The following is a 22,396-nucleotide window of genomic DNA, read 5'->3' as shown; positions in this document are numbered from 1 at the left end:
CTGTTGAAAAGATTTTGTTTAGCAACTGTTTATTTACTCAGAAACTTGGTACCACATTAGCACTTTTGTTCTGACTTGGGATTCACTGATTATTTCCAGAAACCCTGACTGCTATCAGAGTAACAGCATTAGAAATGCTTGAAGACAAACATGCGTTACTGAGTCCCATATACAACTGAGCTGTCTGCTGGATAACTTTGCCGTGCTGTGCATTTAAAAAGTAAATGAGGTGGGGAAAGGTCCAGGAGTTCAAAACCTTTGAGCCATGAGTCTTTATTGGCTTGTCCACTGGTAAACACCTTCATCTAAAGTTACCTACTATGTCACTTTGTCGACTACGATTTGGCACAACGATGTAGATGCAATAAGGACCAAATTCTCTGAGTGAAAATTTGTGAGTCAGTCATTGAAAGACTATGTGTTTTAAGCCATTCAGTTTGTGTTTCTAGTGAGAGGTAGGTGTTCCTTGTGTTCTCACAGCATTTGGTAATATGCCATAAGACACAGATGAAGGAACCTAGTGAGCTAAAGAGAGAGACTAGTAGAATACTGTAAATACTGTTCCTCCCACTTGAGGACGATTCTATGTGTCACTGTGGGAAGAAATATTTCATTGGTATTCTGCAGGTGTTGCAGGAAAATGCTACTATTACAAAAGCCTGGATCATAAACATGGAGGAGGAGAGGGAGAAGGGTTTAGTTTTCATCTCTAAGTATAAAGGATACTTCAAAACAAAACTAGAAAATAAGGCAATACCAGTTTGATTAAACCTTATTGAAGTGAATGGAAAGATTTTCATTTATGTCAAATGGTGTTGGATCTGTTCCTTTGTGATTCTGTGTTGCTATTTGTGGGTTTTTTTTTTCCTGGAACACAGCACCACAATCATCTTTGTAGCTGAAATGCATTCCTCTCTACCATATCTTAGAGAATGGGGGTTCAAGGCACTGGGGCACAATAGTTCACCTTGCCTAAAAGGTGCCCAAAGGAAAATGAAGGCAGAGTGGTCAAGACAAGCAGTAGTAGCTGTCTTTCACTGAATCTTGACTGTCTAGCAAGGCATAAAAATTCAATTTTATTTATGCATATGAAGTTTTAACTATGAAGGAAACTAGGCTGAACCTCTCTCAGGGGTATGAAATTAACCTATAGAACTATCACATGGCCATTTATGTGCTTGTACAAGTAAAATTAATGTGGCATAACACACTTTTCCCCCCTTCTGCTTGACTAAACTGTATTTTCACAGCAAACATCAATTAAATACAAAAGATCAAGCTAATAAACTGTATCCTGCATACTCTGTGATTATTTGTAGAATTCAGTATTTTCCCTATACCAGACTGTGGCTTTCTGAGAGACAGCAGAACTCCAGCTTTCACAAAATCTGGAAGCTGCCCACAGACAAATTTTCTTTAACATCATTGGTTTTGTTTGAATGTGCAACTCATCTAAGAGCAAGCCCTCATATTTCATGCTATAGGTGCAAAACTCAGAGGTGTGATACTTATATTTTCTCAGCCAGTCTTTCACTAAGTAAAGAACATAACACCCCCAGTTTTGTTTTCTTCTTACCGTTTTTTCAACGGCTATGTTCTCTTGAGGTTGGGGATACAATCTTCAGCCAGGGCTTTTTGTTGTGAAACCTGCAAGTTAGAGCAAGACTGTCTTGTGCCAGCTGCATACTCACTCAAGGTAAATAACTCAAAAGTGTCGGGTTGATAGCTTTTAAATGTGTTGTGCTAATTACACTACTGAAAAAGAAAAGCACCAGGGAAAGATATTGTGTGTACTATAGTCATTGCCATCAATGAAGGCATGCAAGTTGCTGAATAAATCATCAACAAAGTGGACTAAAATGAGGATGAAACAGACAGGAAATGCCCACAGATGATCACCTGGTTTTGTTGAGTGTTTCTGTTGGGATAAGATGAATTAACAGTTCCCCAAATATCTCTGTGACAGCAAACCATATTCTACCTGTATACTGAAATATGAAGATTTAGGTTAAAAGACTACTAAATATCATACCTGCCACCTAAAACTTAAGAGATTATCACAAATATCGCCAGATGTGACTTTACATTGGTATATTGAATTGGATCTGGGTGTGCCAGAAGCCATAGCATGGGCCTCCTTTTGGCACAAAACTACTTATGTCAGTTTAAGATGTGCCTGTAAAGCCACAAGCTCATGCTAAATTAATTTCCTTAATGTTAAATATAAGGCCACCTACAAGCTGCCCCATCTAACTAAACCAAATTAAGACGAATTAGTCTGATTTGTGTCTAGTCACAGGCTCTGAATACAAAGGCATCTGTGTATGTGGCACAGCAACGGCCACCAGCACCCTGGCAGATTTTTACTGTGCTCTGCAGTGGCAGCCAGGCTGCTGATTACTCTAGATAGCCAAAGATTCATTAGCAAGGGCTGAGGCAAGTGTCTAACAACAAGCAGTGTCTTGATCTGCAGCTATTTGTTGGAATTTGGGGCTGGACCATCCTTGAACTATTTTAATTGTTGAATGTCTCATGTGAAGACTGGAAAAGTCTGCAGGACATACTGGTTAGCTTCCTTAATAGCCCAATTAATATCTTTTTTTATGATGCACTGCTAAAATATACAGACTGTAAAAATAGATAGCTTTTTTGGTTTGTTTTTAAAGGCAAGAATGAGCCTGTACAATGCAGAATCAAAATGTTTCCCTGTCTTTAGTGATCGCCGTAGTCCAATCTATAACTGCAAAGACAATCAATACAGACTCCCCTCGGGCAGTATTCCTGAAGGAAGATATCCCTTGCCAAAGCATCTGGATCTAGTATATAGCTATAAAGAATTACACAACTTGCCAATAGAGGTGAGATTTCTATTGGTATGCATCATTTTATTAGATGCAAATAGGTTTTCTATCTACAGGGCACAATGTGATGAGCTAAGGAGAGATTTTCAGACACTGAATTTCCTCACTATTGTGAGTTTAAAGCAGGTGGTGGGCATTTTAATATAACTTTTTGGAGCATAAGCCTTTATTTAATGTTATTTTTTTAAAAAGACAGCTCCCTGCTGGAATTGTGTAATTTCTGTGATTGGGGCTGCATGGTTTGTCAGGTTGGTGATTAGCTGTGTTGGATTTCTCATCTCCTCTATAATACAGCAGTAGCATATATGATTAGGACTAAGCATTCAGGGCTCACTCTTTAAGTGTTTGTTATTAATAAACAGAGAGGCTTTCATGTCTTCCACCTAGGAAAAATTTCACAATTATTAATTACATTTCCAAAGCACCAGATTTGTGAGGTAGCTAAGGATGAGGAACAGATTTACCAAAAAGCAAGACAAGTTGTTTTTTTCTCCCACTTAACACTCACTACCCAGTGTAGGACTTGCCAGTGTAACGTGTAATAGGGACATGGAGGGAGGTATTCAGCTGGGTCTGGGGTCTCAGGGACTTCAGTATGTTTCCCTTCTAAAATATAAGAAAAATTATCTTGAAGAGAGATGTAAAGGACACATCCTCTCTCTAGTGAAATACACAGGAATCTTTTAAACTTCAATGGCTCAAGATTTTGGTTTTAAAAGGGTGGCATTTATCACGCCTAACTTCAGTACTCTAAAAATCAGCTGCCAATCATCTAGACTTTCTCTAAGGCTGGGGCCAGGCTCAACCTGGTTTTGAACACTTTTTTAGGAAAGGTAGGCGTTCTTTGTGTAGGTGGTTCCCCCTCAGCTGACTCAGGAATATGTTTATATGAATAACTTATCCTAGACACTTAACTTTTAGACAGCTCAAGTTTGATAATGTAAAGCCCAACCTAGTGGAGTGCGCATGTTAAAGCCGCATATCCTAGCAAATGGCATGGCTGGGCTAGGAATTTATGAGTGCCTATTTCTCAGTCTTACATTCAGTAAAATGTGTTATGAGGCACTAAATTCTTATCCTAAAGAAAATATAGAAACTGCATTATTTTATTAGTTCTTTTTATTCACAATGAGAAAATCATATTAAACCATCAAAACAGTTAAAAAAAAATCAATGGAACAAAATGAGGTTGCAGTTTCAATGTAATTTCAGTTGATGGGGTGTTGGTAGCAGCCACAGCTTTGGGAGATGCTGTCCTACCCAGCCATCACTCCCCCCCTTTTTTTACCCCATTTAAGTCCAGCTGAGCTCACAGCAGAGCCCCATAAGCAGCTGGTGCTGAGGGTTAGCAGTGTGTGGGCAAAAGGTTGGAGGGAGGAAAGGCAGGGAGAAACAAACTCCTTCAGCTCCTTGCTGCCGAAGCTCCTGTTGTAAAGCTACATCCAAGTGCTGCTGGTATTTCCTCAGCCACCAGCTGTTTTTACCTCATAAAGGGGCTTGATTGCTTTGTTCGTTGAGCCTGGCCGATTACTTGGCACACCCATTATTTTTAATGACGATTGTTACTTTCTTTGGAACAGGACATCCCAGTTGGCACCCGCTAACACCTTTCAGCTTAACTGTATCCTGCTAACGTGCAGCTTTAAGTGAGGTCTGTATATGTATTGATGAGCACAGCCTCTGCCTCAAAATGTCTGCAACCTCACCATTAAACAATATTAAAACCTGTGTGCTGCTCACGTCCCAGTTCATGAAGGTGGTTACGAGTACAGAGAAGTGCAAGCATATGGATGGCTCCCTCAATCTCACGGGTGTTACACAAATGTTGAAATTCGTGTATGTTCCAGGTCTCTGGTATAATGGACATTTGAACAGACTGCAGAAGTCAAACTTCCAGGGCAGGCCAGTTCACAAAGATCTCAGAGCCAAGACGTACAGCACCTATAGGAGGGTGCTTTCTTAGCATTTCAAACCTTTCTCGCTCCCATATCAGGGCCAAATAAAAAGCAGTCAGGGAGACAGAGGGACTGAATACACAGCGCAGTAGTTAGGGCATTTATTGCAATGCAATTCAAATGCAGACAAGACAAGATAGTGCCTGCCGCAGTCTCAGCTAGCCAGCAGCCCAGTGGTTCCGGCATTGCACAAGCTGAGAGCAGGGGCTTGCACCAGCAAGTTCTTATGAGTCCTGTACTTCCTGGGCTATTGATTATTCTGCAGGCTTTGTCCTCACTGATAAGTTTTCCTTTTGACAGATTGTTTTTTTCTTTAAGATGAAAAACTCTGTCAAAAAATTCCCAACCAGCTCTTTCACTAAGACAATCAGCAACTCAAATCAAAAGAACTGCGATAACCCCAAACCTTAGGACTGAATTGCCTTAATTATATATTACACTTGATAGAGCAATCAGAGTTGCTTTGATTTGGGTTATGAATAGATAAGATCTGTGTGAAAGACTTAAAAAGTCACTCTGTGCCTCTTTTTTCTTTTTTTTTTTTTAATTGACATTACCTTGACATGTTCATGTGAAGTATCATTCTCTCCCTGGCATGACTGAACTCCACGTTGCTCTCAGTTTTATCACTGCAATGGCAAATATCCCTCTGTGTTTAGAGGAAGAAATGGTGAAAAAAATTGTCTACAAAGAAAAGGAAAAAATGCATTTGGAGTACTGGTTTTGGTTTAGGTTTTCTCAACAGACTTTTATCTTGAAGTTGAAGTTCCCGTTCTCCCTTTTGTCGTCAATACAAAAATAAAAATCTATTAGAATAAAAATATTTATCTTAGCTTTTCAAATCAAATTTAAATTTTAAGTTTTCAAATACATTGCTTTCTTTGAAAACAGCTTCAGCTAGATCCTACAGTTTGACCACAAAAGTATATGAGACTGCCTCTGTTTAACAGGGTGAATAAGATTAAAGTCTTTTATGAGACGATGGTAGGTTCAAGGGGACAGTGCATCATGATTTTATACCAAAGAGAAGTAGCATTAAGAATTATCTCTAGGTCACTGTACTGGCTAATAATCTGAAAAGTATCTCTTTGTAAATCGAACCTGATTTTAGTTACAGAAACATAAGAAAACATTAAAAGGAGATATTGAAGCATCAAGAGAAAGCTAACCTGACAGTAGGTACTGCCTTGAAAATGTATTTCTGACTGAGTTGTGGTATTTACAGGCCAGGTTTTCAAAATTGGTCTCTATTGTTGACTGTGTCCAGTTTCCAGATGGAAGTTCAGCATATAACATTGTTGTGGGCTTTACCCTTCCTCCTTTCCTCCCCTCTCTTGTATGAGATGTGTGCTCATGTTTTCCGTGCTCAGAATTCCTGAGGCTCAAGACTAAAGTTTCTAGTTTGGTACCCAGATCTTACTGAGGCATGGTATGCTCGGTGTGTAAAATTATATCTATGTAATAGTGCTTTTAACCGAGCAAACAAGAAGGCACAGTAAGATCATCAAAGATGCAGTTAAGAAGACTTCAGGCTGATGATAACATAAATTTTTATCAGTGCAAGCAATTAAAAACTAAGGACATTGCCAAAGGATGTGGTGAGTTCTCCATCCTTTATAATCTTAAATATGAACTGGATGTCTTTCTGAATGATTTTCTTTATTTCAGCCACAAGTTACCGGGTTTAATGTAGGAAGCATTGAGCTAAATTCTACAGTTGGTGTTAAAAAGGAAGCTAGCTAATACACTAGATTATTATAGCAGTCTCTTCTGGCCTCAGAAACTCTCTAGTATCTATCTATATATTCAGGACTAATTTATTAAAAGCCTGGCTGGTTGTTGCGGGCAATGAGGTATTGTAATACTTCAAGGGTTCTGTGAAAAAGGACTGTTGCCAACATTGCTGACTGCAGTCAGCATTTTCTGAAGATCATAGGAAGTGAAAATACAAAATAAGCATCCTTCTGATTCATGTAGATTTTTCCCAGAATGCTTGCTTCTAAGTATTTTTCATTATCCAGCAACTGCACACCTTAAAATTTGGAATAAAATATTAAAAATTAGTATCTTCCAATAGGTTATGATACTCCTTATTTGTCACACAAAATAGACATCTAGGAAATACTACTTCTGCACACTAAGTAGAGATGCATCTCTGGCTGTGAAAATCTTGTCTATAAAAGCCTTCTTGCCTAGGAGCACAGCCTAATTTAAAAATACTTAAAGAATCAGCCAATTAGAAAGCTATCAGTATTAAAACTTTAAATTTTTATTCAGTTCAAAGACAAGAAAATGGTAACTAAAGACTCCAGGGCTTGATGCAAAGACACAGTTTGTCAAGTGTTTTTAGACAGATCTAGGTCTAGTGTTAACACAATACAATCAGGCAGTCTGCTGCTTGCTACAGAGTTTGGTACCACACTCATAGGCTGACTTCTGTAATTTTCACATTTTGCTAATAAATGGGACAAATGACATTTCTCATTTTTGGGGTCTCAGAATCTGTGTTACAAAAGGAACATCTGTCATCCTCATTGGGCAAAATGGTTGGGTAGGGAATGAGGCCAACATCTTTGTGAAAGGAGAGGAAAGAAAAAAATAAAAAAGGAATCCCAGAATTTTTTTCCTGAGTCTTTCTCTGTAAAAATGCAGAAAAGCTTTTGTTAAAATAGTTCAGCACATTAGTTACAACTTCATATGAAAAATGGAAGTCTGGAATGATCGTGGAGGGGCTCTATACTGCAATCTTCTGAGCAGGCTTTGAAATGACTTCTCACAGAAATTTGCCTACTTTCTAACCCCAGAGAAAACAGACAATAGAGACGTGCGGGGCTTACCATGGTGCCCACTGTAGGACCTCCTTTGGTAGCACGGTTATCCTGGAGGTGTGAAACCAGCCCTTCTGTTTCCTCTCACCAATCAACAAAAAGTATTATGCCTGTGTTGAGCCGTGCTGCTTTTTTGACTCAGATAAAAGGAAACAAGGGAAACATAGTGTATGGAAAAACATTTTAAAATAAGCTCTCCCCCATTCTCTACAAAATCTAGAGCTGGCTCTAAGGGACAGAGTTTAGGTTTAGGCTTTGCAACAGGAGAATATGCCCCTTTGGCATCTCGTATGACCTTCTCTGAGCTTTTGCCCAACATTAATCCACCAAGTGCACTGTAATGAATTAGTGGGGGAAAAAAAAGAAAAAAGTTTTTTTCATTGGTGGCTATGTGGGACTGTATTTAAAGAAAAGTAAGTGGTTCTTTCCATATGTTGAATGGCATTCAAGATCCACATGAGCATTCGTTTTTACCTTAGACATTCATCAGGAATGTGCTGGCAAATATCACAGGCAGAAAAATTGCTGGAAAAACTGGTCAGGGATTTCTATTGTTCAATATGCTTTAACTGTTCTTTGCTGTAGCTCTTTTAATTAAAGGCTATTACTTTGGCATCAGGGTGCTCCAATTTTACCAGAAATCGTGACACTAAATATACCGTCGATATTATGAGGACACAATCTAAAACATGTTAGCTCAGTGGTTGCATCCTTAAATGCCTGCAAGTTACAATATGTCAGAAAATATGGGTTGAAAGGGTTCGAGAACTGAAGCCTAGTCAAAGGGAAACAGCAAGAGAGCTTTATTTTACTGCCTGCTCTGACAGGTCACTGGATTTTGATTATGCAGTCAGATATGGTATTCATCCCCTTGATAATGAAAGGTGGGTGGCTGGCTGGAAAGAAAAGGCATGCAAGACGGCTTTTGGTCATTGTCTGCACTATTTCTGGTAATCCTCCTTGCTGTCTAATTCATGTGTTCAGGAAGGATTTGGGCCCGTGGGGTAAATGGAATTGAAATCTCTCAAGAGGAAAAAATGATAAGGAAACAATGTGTACTTGCCAGCATTTTTAGGAGAAGATGTTTAACAAAAGAAGCAGCCTGTATTCTGTATTAGATTACTGCATCACTGGTTGTATTGCTTTCACTGCTGCCTCACAATGCCAACTCAAGACAATAGAAGGACTGTTGCTGCTCTCCTGGCTCCTCGATGAAACTTTACCAGCTGGACCCAAATACCACCGATCAAATGTCATAATAATGCAGATCACTCACCATTTAATAAATATACATAGTATTTATAGGGAAATAAACTTTTAACCACGTCATTTATGGTCTAGTGTGGACTGGGAGACCATACGTGTTATAGCTAGGAGATAGATCAGCGGCTCTGTAACATACCTTTTTTCTTTTTTTTAAGATCTGCAGAGCATAAAGTCAGATTTCCAGACATTGCTTCTTAGCCTGTCCTGCATCTCAAACCTTCTGCAGCAGAGACATTACTATGAAAGTCACGGCATACCGGTTAATTCAAGGGAAATGTAACAGTTCAGTTAAATTAACATTATTGCAACAGCTTCTTCTGTGGTAATGGCAGATACCATACAGGCATGGCAGAGTAGTTCCCTGCCCTGCTTTCCTCCCACCTTCTGTTTGGAGGAAAGGTGGCCTGGCCTTCATGGACAGTGAATTACCAGCTTTGAGTCAAAGCTTCTGAGGAGCAACTACGAAGGTCATGTTGGCACAGTGTGATGGGGCAGAATTTTATACCCACCCTCACACAGTTAAGAGAAAACACAGCTCAGTTGTCCACCTATGGAAGACACGGCTAAGTTGTGCAAATTCAAAAGCAAGAAAGATGTGGGCCAGCTACGGTACCAATGTTTCCCATGTACGCAGAAGGAGCAAATGTGCTTCAGGCTCATGCTTACCATGGTCCTGCACCCTCCATCTTCACTCAGCTCCTTTCCAAAGGGGCTGCACCGGGTTCACCGAGTTGCGCTTGTTCTGCAATGCCAGAGGCATAATGTCAGGATGTGCACCCACCATGGCAGTGCGCAGAGCTCTTTTTGCCATTTGTATTTATCTGCCTAAATCTTCTCAATCATTTTTACAGTTGTTTAGCTCCAATCATTGTAGACTGTGACATTTAATATCAAATACTCTTCCAACATTCCCACATTAATAAACACAAACAGTGAATCCTCTCTCTGTTGTAATGAAGATTTCTGGCATCATTTAAAAGAGCATATCATTATGCCAGTATTAAAAATTGGTACAACTTCATGCAATGCTGGAATATATATCCAAAAACTAATTTATTTGAGCTGTGATGTTAGGATTATCCTGACGTCTTTCATAACTGATGCTTCATCTGGAGAATGTTTAATGTTTTCTTGTCAATGAGTGTTAACTCAAATGAATTATTCCAATCTGTTTACTTTGTCCCTTTCTAACAAACCCAAATTATAATTAAAAAGAAAGGAGAAATGCAAATAGCATTGAAAACCTAGTATGACAACATTGTGTAGATTTTTCTGCTCTTAAGTCCACATCAATAAGCAATTTAACAATAGGAAAACTCTCAATGGGAGACCAACAGATGAATTTACTGTAGCGCAGAGCCTTGGATGAAATTTTTACTTTGCCCATGTAATTGCATGCAGCCATTCTTGTGTGAAATCCCCCATCAGATTACACCGTTTGTTGTATGTAAATTGAAGACTAAATGCTTGGTAGCACCTTTCAGCTCCGCAATGCTGGAAATGAGTTTTTTAATAGGAAATTAGATTAGTAATATTTTAGTCAACAAAAATGTGGAAAATTTCTGCATAAAGATGAGAAATTTATTCATGCAAACTTACTTTAAAAAACAAGAATGAACAATTGTCAAATTCTGTATACTGCTATTCATAAAAATTGCTGTGCGTTATTTTTTAAACAAAGAATGGGATATTCAAACACAAATTATTTCTACTCTGCTGGCTGTAGTATTAGCTGAGCTTTTGGGTAGCAACAGGTTGCATAATTTAGTGGCTTCTATTTTTAATATGTTTTTACAGAGTTCTCGAAGTAAGGAACAACATGTGAAAAATTACAATGAACTCAGTCCAGATTATAAAATAGACTTTGGCAAACCACGGACCAGGCACTGAACAAGATGTTACCATTTCCAGTCCCTGTTAAACTGCAGTTGATTAGATTAACCCTCAGTGAATTTCAGAGGCTAAAGAGAGAAAAGACTTAAACTTCCTCTGCAAATGCAAAAGTAGTTTCTCTAGCATAAATTTGCCTTCCTTTGTAGCTCAAGGCCCAGAAAACAATGGACCAGGTATTAATAAATTATAATTAATATTATTTATAAACCTTTATTAAAATGGTTCTTGCAGCTTGGGCTGGACCACAGAGCAGTGCCTGAATGTACTGTACATTGAGACAAATGAGTAAGACATGTGTCATGGACAGGAACCAATAGAAGATTGGAAGAATTAAAACATACATCATCATTAGACACAAAGTTTTAGACAAAGACATTCCTGTTCATAAGAGCCTACTGGCTTTTAATAGCCTGGCTACAGCTGAAGTATTACGAAGCTTTGCCCCTGAGGATGATATAAAATGTGATGGGTACCCAGAAGGGGGTCTCAGACTTCAGCAAGTTCTAAGAGGGAATAAGAATTATATTGGTGGAGCAGTGGAAATTAACGTCTTCTCCAGTTGGCTGAACACAAAGGTGGTAATTGTTCTGGGCTCCTGGCAGAAGCCAGTAGCTCCTCAAAATCTCTTAGAATTCCTCTAGATAGTTCTTCAGCTTCAAACAGTGACCATGGGAATGTATTTCCCATTTGCAGGAGGAAGATCTCTCTCTCTCCCCCCAACCCCAAATCTTTAAAGGTAGTAGCCCTTCAGTTAAATGAAGAGAACAATTTAACTGCCAAATGTAGCAAGGCCTCAGCTATTACTGGTTCCAGCAATATGCTCCGTACTTACAAATAAGAATACTGCTAGGACTAGGAATACCTCTAAAATGGGACAGTCATGCACCTGTTGCAAAAATCCACAGAAACCAACTTTAAAAATTTTCCTTTCACACTGAAAAAAAACCCCAAAATATTGACTAACTCTTACTGCTGACAATTCTGTTCCATATGGGATGAAAACTACACACAGTCCCTCATCCCAAGGACTGACAATCTAAAGACATCCCAGGGAAACCCACAGAGGCGATAACAGAGGCACAGTAAAGTTGTTTTTACTTGTTGCATTTTTAATTCATGTCTTACAGGCTACACAGTAAAATGAATCTCTAGGTGGGTCATGAGTTTTGCACTGAGGTTACTGCCAGCTAGTTTATCCCTTTTTATGTCTTTGGGGCATAAAAGGGCAAAAAAAGGCAACTAACTACCAGTAGCTGCAATGGTGACAATAGCGGAAGGGAAGGGGCCTTTCTAATCACATTTTCCTCCTTTCCCTCACTCTTCATTTCTTTCCTTATTTTCATAAGACAAAGATTACTCCAACAAACAAGTGGATTAAAATTGGATAACTGCAGCTATCATCACCTGCAGCTGTCATCCCTCCCTCTCTGACAGATGTCACTGCAGTTTTCAGCTCAATGTGTGAATGCAAGCCCATTTCAGACCTTGGTTACTGTAAGATATGCAGCTGAAAACTGCTTTGGGAGCCAATTTGCAAGGGAAGAGGGTCCTGGCATCCTTTGGAGGGGCTCAAGCAGCTTCCTCTTCCATCTGGCTGTCTTTAAACCACAGTCACGTCTGTCTGAGCTCTGAAACCATCAGCCATTCAGACAGAGTGATAGTTCTAAGGAATTTTTTTTTCACAGTAGATAGCATGCAGTGGGCATAAATATTTTCAAAACTTGCCTTAACTTTCTTTTTCTCCAAAGCTCCTGGGCTTCATCTCATTCAGGCTGTACTCTGCACAGTCCCTACTACTGTCTGGGAAGTGTGCACTGCACACAGAATAGAAATCAAAGCCATATTCTTTAGTCCGCTTTTGTGTAATCCCAACTCAAGACTTCCAGTCTCGATTTTTACAATGTGATTAAAGTGTAAATTACAAAAGATAACACTACTCCCAAGGACAGAAAAATATTAAAATAAGTTTGCAAAGCTGAGAGAGAAATATCAATCACTAGCAAGAAGCAGCCTAGGATATGAATGAATTGCTGTCATTTAGAGAAACAAATAAATGCAACAGAATTAATCATCAGATGTAAAAGAGAGAGTATGATGCTGATACAAAATAGAAGAGATGTACGAGAGGGCATGAAACAATAACCATGTGCATCAAAGCATCAGCTGGTTTCTGCATAGATGGAAAAAAACTGAAGAAATGCTACAAGATTTTTTGAAGAGAGTTTCAAGCTGGGCATGAATTAAAGGCAAATGAATCCGGTCTGTGCCTCTCTCTCTCATGTACATGCACACACACAAACCCTACTTTCACAAAGTCAGTCCCCCATCCTGGATTTCCGACCCTTGCTCTTCCTCTGCCAACTTAGGGCTGAACTTTAAATTGAGTCTGGAAGGCCAGGGTGTGGTGGCACAACAGAAGTGTAAAAAATAGATGAGGGTTTTTTTCTGTGTTTGCATTCCTGACAGATTCCTCACAATTCCTGTGAACTAGACTGAGGACTTGGGAGAGAGAGTTGTAGAAACAGTCAGGCACAGCAAATAGACCTAGGAAAGATTTTGAAAATAGACTTGCAAGCCAGGACATACAATAGCCAAATTCACTTTAAGTCTCAACAAAGCAAGTTCAAAGGTTTGAATTACTCAAGAATATCCTGTGTTTAGCCAACACTGCTAATCTGGCGCATCTCTTCCTTGTCTGGCCAAGGTTTCTTCCCTTCCCTTCTCAACATACCCAGCACAGATAAATGCAATGTTACAGACACTCATAAACAGCGCAAACGTGAGTGAAACATCAGCACAGCTTTGAAAGGCAGGCCATATATCTACAGTCATGATGGGTTTAAATTTTGTTCTGTTGTTCTTCCTGCTGTTTGCCAGCAATAAATGGCTATTGTACTTTCCGACCATGTTCAGCTGGGCTCTATGCCATTTTTTTCTGTTTTTGATGGCAGAGTTCTCAAAGACATAGATTAAACTATCTGGCCCATGCAATAACTCACGAGGGCTGCACTCTTGTTTCCAAGGAGGCCCTAGAAGAAGAGGGGAAGTAGGCTTTTTTAGAAAGGCAACAGTCTTCTGCGTTAGTAATATTAAACATTCTAATGGAATTTCAATAGCAGTAACAAATTATTTTGATAATATACCAGCAGGCTTTGCAGATAGTTTTTTTAGGATTTCAACAGAGAAAAAAAAATGCAAGCTTTACACCCACTCCTCAATGTTGTAAGCTCCCATACAGCCTGTCCTGTGACCATTCTTAAATACACTAATGTTACAGAGTTAATCTCATAATGGTAATGCATCCACAAACAAATTACTGCAGTAATGTAGTTAGCTCAATTAACTTTTGAATCTATTCACTATGCAGAACTAAAGGTCATTTTCTATTAAAACATCTCCCTCCCACTTCCTTATCGCCCTTTGCAACTTCTGGGAGTTAATATTAGAAATCCTGTCTACGCTATGTCAGGAAGAAGACAGGATGATGAAGCCAGAAAAAGACCTTATTCTTTGCTAACATAACACAGACATGGCCCAAAGAGAACATCTGCCTTCTTTCATGAACACATCTAATTATGGCAAATTGTTAACACCTTGAAGAGGAGTTTCATAGAAGGGTAAACTTTAACATATGCCATCCACACACATAAAACATCCCATACTTCATACTTTTCCAAACATATGCCCTTTTTCCTACAACAGTTTATCAAAGACCTTATTTTGAAAAGGACTTCAACCTGTTTTCCATTCCTGTGGATGCATTTTTTAGTGCTTGCAATTATTTGCCTGTCCAAATAATTCCATAGAAACATCAAACTATGTAATTTGGGAACGCAGTCAGGAGATATGACAGCAAGGCCTGCAAAACCGCAAATGCAATTAAGTCCCCACTCATAACTGCAAGCCACTACAATGTACGTCTTTTGCAAAAACATGCCTTTAGTTTGTGTGGGCACCAAAAGCTGCCTGTCCATCTTGCAGCTCCTGCTACTCTTCCCCTTGAGATCCTACACTAAAGTCACAGTGAATAATTTGACACTATTATTGCCATGGCAACAGCCTGATGTCATGCATATACAGAATTATGATTGACGTTCCTGCAGTATCCAAGAAAAAAAGGAATGAGGGGAAGAGGGAGAAAACCAGACACAGCCTCAATACTAATGGGGGAAACAGAGTATCACTGGCACTGTAAATATTGCTTTATTCATAAATCTGCCTTCTCCCATTTTTCACCATGTCAACATTCCTGTGAAGGGGAAGGGTCCCATCAGAGCCCAAAACACACACTTCGAGCAGAGGGGGCTTCCTCACACATGTCAGGATTTGGCCAAGGCACAGTGGGTGCCCTCCTCCTGCCAGCACTCTCCTCAGGGAGAGGACTTCATGCTATGGCCCAAAAGATATTTGCCACAGAGCTTAGTCTTAAGAATGTACCTTTTAGATGTCACAGGTATGGCCTAAAATAACATAAGACGTTAGACTGAGTGTTTTTTCCCTCTGAGCATAGTCTTCAGGTGTCCAGTGGGGCTGTAAATCTTTCCCTTTTTTTTTCTTCCCCCTATGTTTATAAGCGCTCAGAGAAAGACACACGCTAACCATTAGGAATAGGATAAAATAACATCTGTTAAATATTTTTTAAACTCAATGTCTGCAGCAGTTCTCAAGAGGGTCTACAGGCAATATCAAGACGAGGATGGAAACAGTCTTTTATTCTAAATTTCATATGTACACGGAAAGCCATTTTACACAGTTTTTTAAATTCTGCGTAAAAGAGCTATCGTCATCCAATGTCACTGTGCTTACACTAGTAACAACTTTTAAACATGGCGTACATTATTAACAACAAAAACCATTAACGTACAGGCATAAAAGACACAGATATGTGTGCTGATATTTCACATATATTCTAGAAACAAGTTGGCGCAAAAATAAAATGTGCCAGTAAAAAAAAATAGGCGTTTTTTTTAAATCACGCAATACATGATTTTTTTCTTGCTTTCTTTGTTTCCTTTTTGTACACGATATGCTGAGACCCATTCTCAAGCCTTTTCACATCAGGATTTGCAGGCACTTCAGCAACCCAGCTACTTTTTTTACAATACATGAAGTTCAGACCAACAAACATAAAACCAACTGCTGCAAAAGAAATTCTCATATCCCATATGCACATTCAAATATTACTCACTGCTAGAGAAATCTTTTTTGCTTTAGTTATTTTTGGATACTGACATGTTTTCAGGATGATGTGTAACACACTGTCTCCATTTATCTCTCATTCATATACTTAAAGGTTTATTTTTAATGTAGCATCACGATGCAGCAATACAGTATAAGGAAGCACAAGGCAATTGTCCACAAAGCTTCACAAACTGTAAAAAGAAGAAATTGTTTTCTTTTCATTTTTTTGATCCAAAGAAAAACTTTTTCTGCTCTTGCTTTAAGTTACCTCCAAAATTTGCCCAAAGACAACCATGTATCAGATGGCCATGGAGTGATACCCTCCCTAGTTCTCTTCCTAGGCAGAAGTGTCATTTGACCAAATTCATTTAGAAGCAAAGCAAAGCAGAACTCAGTTGTCTGTTTGTTCATGACTTCCCATCTTTAATAAAATAGTAAAATTTACTTATCAAGGCCTTGGCTGTGACTGTATAAATAGTCTCTCTCCAGTTATTTAATTTGTAATGGACTGTGTATTAAGATTCTAAGGCAATTGTAACAGGATTCTCAGGATAACTGAAAGCTTAATATTGTTCTCCTCATGAGTCAGGATAAAGGCTTTTTTAATAAGTTCAGAGTGGGGAGAGAGAAAGAGTGCGTATGTGCATAATAGGAGAAGGATAGTTTTTCAGCATATAGACACTTAAATATTGATCAACAAAGACTGGTAATGACTCCACCATAAAACATCTTAGAACTGTGACTGCGATCCAGAGTAGAGCTAAGCCTTATCCACTCAAGAGTGATATGTAACCCTCCTCCTGACCCAAGAGAAATAAAAAAAGACACGTCAATGCCTCCTTCAACCTCAAATTCATTAATTTTATGCCACAAAGCTGCACGTTGGTGTAATAAGTCACTGCAAAGTAAAACACATTACAACAAATCCTAGTTATAAGCCATTGACAACTACTGGACTGGGCTACGGGACTCGGCACGCAGGGGCAGCATTGCTCACTTCCGCTATGATTGTCAAATGGTGGAACATCCTTCCATGAATTCAACACTTGAGACAGAACGGCAAAGACATAAGGCCCACAAACGCTTTGCCCGTATTTTTGAAGGCACTGAAACAGACAACAGATATATTTCTGAGTACCATTAGTTTAAAAAGTTTTCAAAATATAAGTCTTTATATGAAAATGTTCCTTATTGCATGATAAGGTGATCTTCATTTTCTTCACCTCAAGAATAAAATGGTCTTCCCTTTTCTGGTGTTTGCAATCTGTTCAGCCTTGCTACCTGAGATGGTGAAGGCGGTACATCTTGCCTGAAAGGACCTTTAGGAGGGGTATAATTAGGGTCCTGAATTTTCTTATATGAGTCATAGTTGCTAGGCCCTTCAGAAGTTTTTTTTTTCAATTGTTGTTCTTTCCGCCTCTGTTCTTGACGGAGCAGTTCTTGTGTTTCTAGCATTACCCTGGCATTGAAGCCATGTCCCCCCATATAGCCATTCCTTGATCCTTGATAGCTGGAATATCTGGGATTTTCCTTCGCAGTCTGGAACCCTTCTCCAGGGGAATAGCTCTGCTCCCAGGAGTCTTGAGATATGGAACTGGCATTTTTTCTGCTTTGCCTGGGAAAAAAATAGAAAAGGCATTTAAGACAAATGTTCTGGTTCCCCTTCTACTGTTATTGACAACAAACCCTGGAAAGAAGGGTGTTTCATCAATGCCATCAGGTTTTCCCCAGCTATAGTATTCTCCAGAAGTCATGTTCTCTCCTGTCCCAAAGAGGCATCTTGCCTCTTTTGTTGGTCGAACATTTCCTATGGAGTTGAACTATAGTTCTAGGCCTCTCCAGAAGGAATACGCCATGAAAACCCATCCAGCACTACAAAAAACCATCATGTTCTTAAGAAAAAAGTTGCAGCTTAAGAAATTCAGTTGCAGCTAGAAAAGACTATACACATTGCTGTGCTTCCTAAGAAACCAGATAACAGCCAGCGCAGGAAAGTCACTCATGAAAGATTGAATCTAGACTCACACTTGATTAAAAATGCAACAGGCAGATCTTTAAAACACTTGCTCTAACACTGCACAAGTCAGAAGATAAAGCTCATTATTGACAGGTAGTTGCACAGATGAGAGTTTCTTCCTCCCATTTCCAGAACTAAGGAATGTCATGCTATCAGGACTGTGTCCCAGTTCACTATAGCTTTCATAAAAGAAAAGGCAGAGAAAACCTTTCTTGCTCATTTTTTGGCTCCATGGGGTAAATAAATAAATCAAATACATATAGGAATTACAAATTCTTATCTCTTTTCACAATAAATCATCACATTATTTTGAGGACAGATTATGGTTTTGAAATAGCTTTAATTTACTATCAAGCTGCTGGATGCTGTTATGAATTTAAAATAAGATTGGTGTTGATAAAGTAAAACAATTTTGTGCTGCAGCAAGAGATACCCACTTTGAGATTAAAATTAGTGTATGAGAGTCAGGCAGTAAAACAAAATGTATTGAGATATTAATCAATAATAAAATCATTTAGTTGTTTATATATGGCTTGGTTTTTCATGTCAACACACATGACTCAGTGTGGTCTCATTCAATGAATATCCAGTGGAGAGACAGGAGACCTGGAGAATTTTTCTACCATTAGTAAAAGTAACAAGTCACCTAATGTTTTTGCAATCTTCCTTCCTCACATAGAACTTGGAATGACCACATCTACCTTGTTTCATAATAGATTTTGATACCTCTGGATAAAAATTGTTATTCAGGATGAATGTCCATCATTACAGCATAAATTACAACATAATGTAAATTCTTATGCAAATTTTTATAGCTGTTCTTGGTATTCGCATATCCAATTTTGCCAAAGAAATTATGTTTCTGAGCCATGTTTTATCACTCCCTGGAAAAAGAGCAAACTGAACGAACCTCTGTAGGCTACGAAACTGTCAGGTTTCTGATCTAGAGTAAGATAAATTTTAAGTACTAGAAAATTAACTTGGAGTTAAACATTGCTTTTACAGTTTCACATGGGACAAAAGGATGACTAGTTGAACTGATTTAATTTACTGACTCTTTTCTGGTACTTTTTCAATATTAGTTGGCCCACTTTCACTGTCTTTCTGGGAAGATCCTTTAAAATTGACCTAAGGGTTTATTTGCCTTCAGCACTAATGATTTAAATGTACAAAGGGGAAAAAAAGGAGGGCCCTAGAGACTATCAAGATGAAAAGCAACAAAGCTCAAGAATGAAGCCAGTGGACAAACTTTAATCATTACAAAGCCATAGTTGCAACATTAAGCTTGGGACCTAAGGTTCAGAGTAAGATTTCTTTAAAGATCAGTCACAGAGTTACAAATAGTTTGTAAAGCTGGAGAACGGGATGTCCCAGCTTGTTATAGGAGTATTGTGGTATTTACAGCACTCAACTTTAGCCCAAGGTCCTGAAATTCTGTCTGTTCTCAGCACAGCTCAAATACCCAGAGTGCTCAGGCATTAAATTACCATTATTTACAAAATAACATGCATTGCTCGCTTGCTAGTCATTTCTCATGTTGAAAACCACATTAAGTGAAGTTCTCAGTCACTCTTTTAAAAACAAGCATTTCTATGACCCAAAGCATAATTTTCCAAATTTCTTGTAGATTATTTTTCTCCGTACAGGTATTCATTTTTGCTACTGGAACTGCTTTACAACTGACTCTCAACTTTTAAATGCTACCAGTGATTGAGCAGAACAGGGGAAGCAAGTTTTAAGAATCATAGTTTCAAAACTAAAAATACCCGCCCCAACTTAAAAGCAACACTAGCATCTGTGCTCTTCCACTCAATCTGTGCATTGCTGGGGCTAGCAAAACTGAAAGAGAATTTCTCAGGAAAAACAATAGAGCATTAATAGGTGTGGTCACTTCAGAAGGAAGGCAGAGATAAGAAGCAAAGGAAATATAAAGATTTTCAAAGTGACAAGCTAACAATCTAAGAAAACACAGTAACTTTACATTTTCCTTTCCCACTTTCCAAACTTAACAGAAAAATTCTACACTGAAAGGTGTTATAGTATGTGAAAATCAGAGAGATCTGTTTTATTTTCAAAGATGTTGGTAGGATATGAGTTCATGATTAGATAACTTTGATTATGAAGCTTCTGTTTGTTGCAAAAAAAAAGAGTTATGATACACTTGGTAACACACATTGTCGCAAAAATATATTTTCCATACCACTTCCATATGGGGCACAAAAAATAATACAACCTAATTGGAAGAAACAACTAGAATCAAGGGAAATTGACACCAACCTCTAGTGTAAAGGATTCTCCATTCAACCATTGCCACTGATATTTGAAAATGTGAAGACTATTTGCATAATGCTTAACTATAATAGCTATCTAATTTACAATACAAATTGGGTAAACTTCTAATAATTCTTAAAGCTAAATATCAAGTAAAAGACTTTTTGCCTAAACAGCTAATTTAAAAAAAATATACGATTCCTTAAAAATACAGATTTTTTTTAGACAAAGAGTATATTGATTTTCAGTATTCCATTGGTAATGACCCAGTAACTTAGAAGAAAAATATATACTGGAAACTTGGAGGCCCCTGATTTTTTGCATAGAGTTTCTCAGTTCCATATTCTCTTGTTTGAGGTCTTGAGATTTTTTTTTTTGCTTTCAAGTTTTTTCTCTGTATCAGCATCACAAAGATAGAATTTCTATCCACTACGGAATTAGGCAACGGAAAACACAGTCTGACATGTCAAATGGGGGCAACCCATGTCATGCTCAGGAGACTTTTGTAATTGCAGAAAATTAAACTGGATAGTGTCCCACAAAGAATAGCTTTGTTTTAATGTCTCAATTCTGTTGGGTACTGAGTGTCATCAAATCCCACTGAAATCAGCTCTGAAGTAATTCTCCTAAAATAAACAGGTACCACATGCTCTTATTTAAGAAATTTCATGCCTCTTCCACACTGAATACATTCCACCTTATATCAATGCTAAACAAAAGTGTCTCCACTAAGTACAACATTTTCCTTGCACAAACGAAATTAGCTCCAGGCTCATATACACTGAATGGCTTCAGACAGTTACCATACCTGGGTAATGAGCTGTACTGCCGCTGAGCTTGTTGGAAACTCTCTTTTTCTTCTTGCCGCTGCCGCTGCATTTGAACCTCTACTGATACTGAGTGTCTGCCACTCTGTGAGTATGTCTTGGTGCTTGGCTACAAAAGTAAATGAGAATGTCTTAAACAAAGCAGAAAAATACCCACAAATGGGATATCATTTAAATTGCTATTATACAGTTGTATTTGCTTCAACATGTAGTTCAAGTAGCTCTTTCATAATAATTACATTAAATTCTGATCCATAACGATGTCCTGTGCTACAGATTCTTTCTCTGACCTACCATTTCTGAGATGTATCATGAAAATATTGGTCCAGAATGGGTTGTGCTTTTACGGTAACACTGAAAATTAAATTAAGTTGGTGGAACAGATCTTCAGACACTGTAAGTTAGCCTAGCCACCATAATGCTAAGTTTTATGCCCCACAGAGGATCTCAGGGAGAAGGGCGCACAGCAGCTCTTTCGAACCTTACCAGTATGCTGAAGTGATGCTCCACCTTAGTGGAGGCATTCTATTTTGCTGTTGGTTCAGGTATGCACCGCTTGCTTTTCTGAGAGACAGGGAAACTTCTTCTGGTTCAATGCTATCAAGTAGATAAATTTAGCAAGTCTCTTGTGGGCAATGGGGAATCCTGTATCTCTGAGAAGGATTTTAGATAGTATCTTAACAAGGTGATAATTTGAAACTTTGAGGCCAATCCTAAGAGGGCATGAAAATGGATGGCCTTTCTGGGAATACAGAGCATTACCAGTCAAGATCTGGCAGAATGGCTGGATTCAAACTTTGGATTATGGACAAGTTTACTTTTTTAGTGATATCACTTTTCATTTTATATTACTACTCTCTTCAGATTTTGTGATTTTAAGTTGCAAAATAGGGTGCCACAAAAGTCAAGGAATGTTATGGGTTTTTCTTGTTGTTTTAGTAATAAGGTTTCGCCTAACAAAGAAACAGAACATTATTTTCTCTCCTAAAATTACCAGTTCTATTCAAAACACGTAAGTCTAATCACTGGGAGGTCAGGGAGCATAACCACTTGGCTGAGTCTGGGACTGAAACAGCTTGTCTCAGACGTGGTTTTGTTAAGCATTTTCTGCCTTTTTATCTGTGCCTTCCCTCAAAATGATCACCTCTTTTGTTTTTTGCCATTATAATTTCTGCAGCAGAAATATATCCTAATGGCTGACAAATATCTGCAAGATAAAAGGCTTTTCAAGAGCCTCTTATATTGAAGACAAGTTTTAGAAACTAGAAAATTGTCATTTGTGACATAAACTTCTCCT

General features: G+C 38.5%; 1 protein-coding gene across 19 annotated transcripts in view; it reads right to left on the bottom strand.

Moving 5' to 3' along the window:
• Positions 1–15,500: 15,500 nt before the first annotated feature.
• PARD3 (par-3 family cell polarity regulator) overlaps positions 15,501–22,396 on the bottom strand; it is a 464,268-nt gene continuing 457,372 nt past the window's right edge. For all 19 annotated transcript variants that reach the window (XM_075082466.1, XM_075082475.1, XM_075082472.1 and 16 more), the window contains 2 exons: positions 21,081–21,208; positions 15,501–17,599 (listed from right to left, as the gene is read on the bottom strand). In XM_075082466.1, coding sequence (XP_074938567.1) covers positions 17,209–17,599; positions 21,081–21,208 — 519 coding nt within the window. In that variant the 3' untranslated portion in view covers positions 15,501–17,208. The remainder of the gene's footprint in view (positions 17,600–21,080; positions 21,209–22,396) is intronic.

Source organism: Phalacrocorax aristotelis, chromosome 2 (genome assembly GCF_949628215.1).
Source record: "Phalacrocorax aristotelis chromosome 2, bGulAri2.1, whole genome shotgun sequence".
Lineage (NCBI taxonomy): Eukaryota > Metazoa > Chordata > Aves > Suliformes > Phalacrocoracidae > Phalacrocorax > Phalacrocorax aristotelis.
Note: the sequence above shows the minus strand (reverse complement) of the source record. Positions and strands in the feature narration are given on the sequence as shown.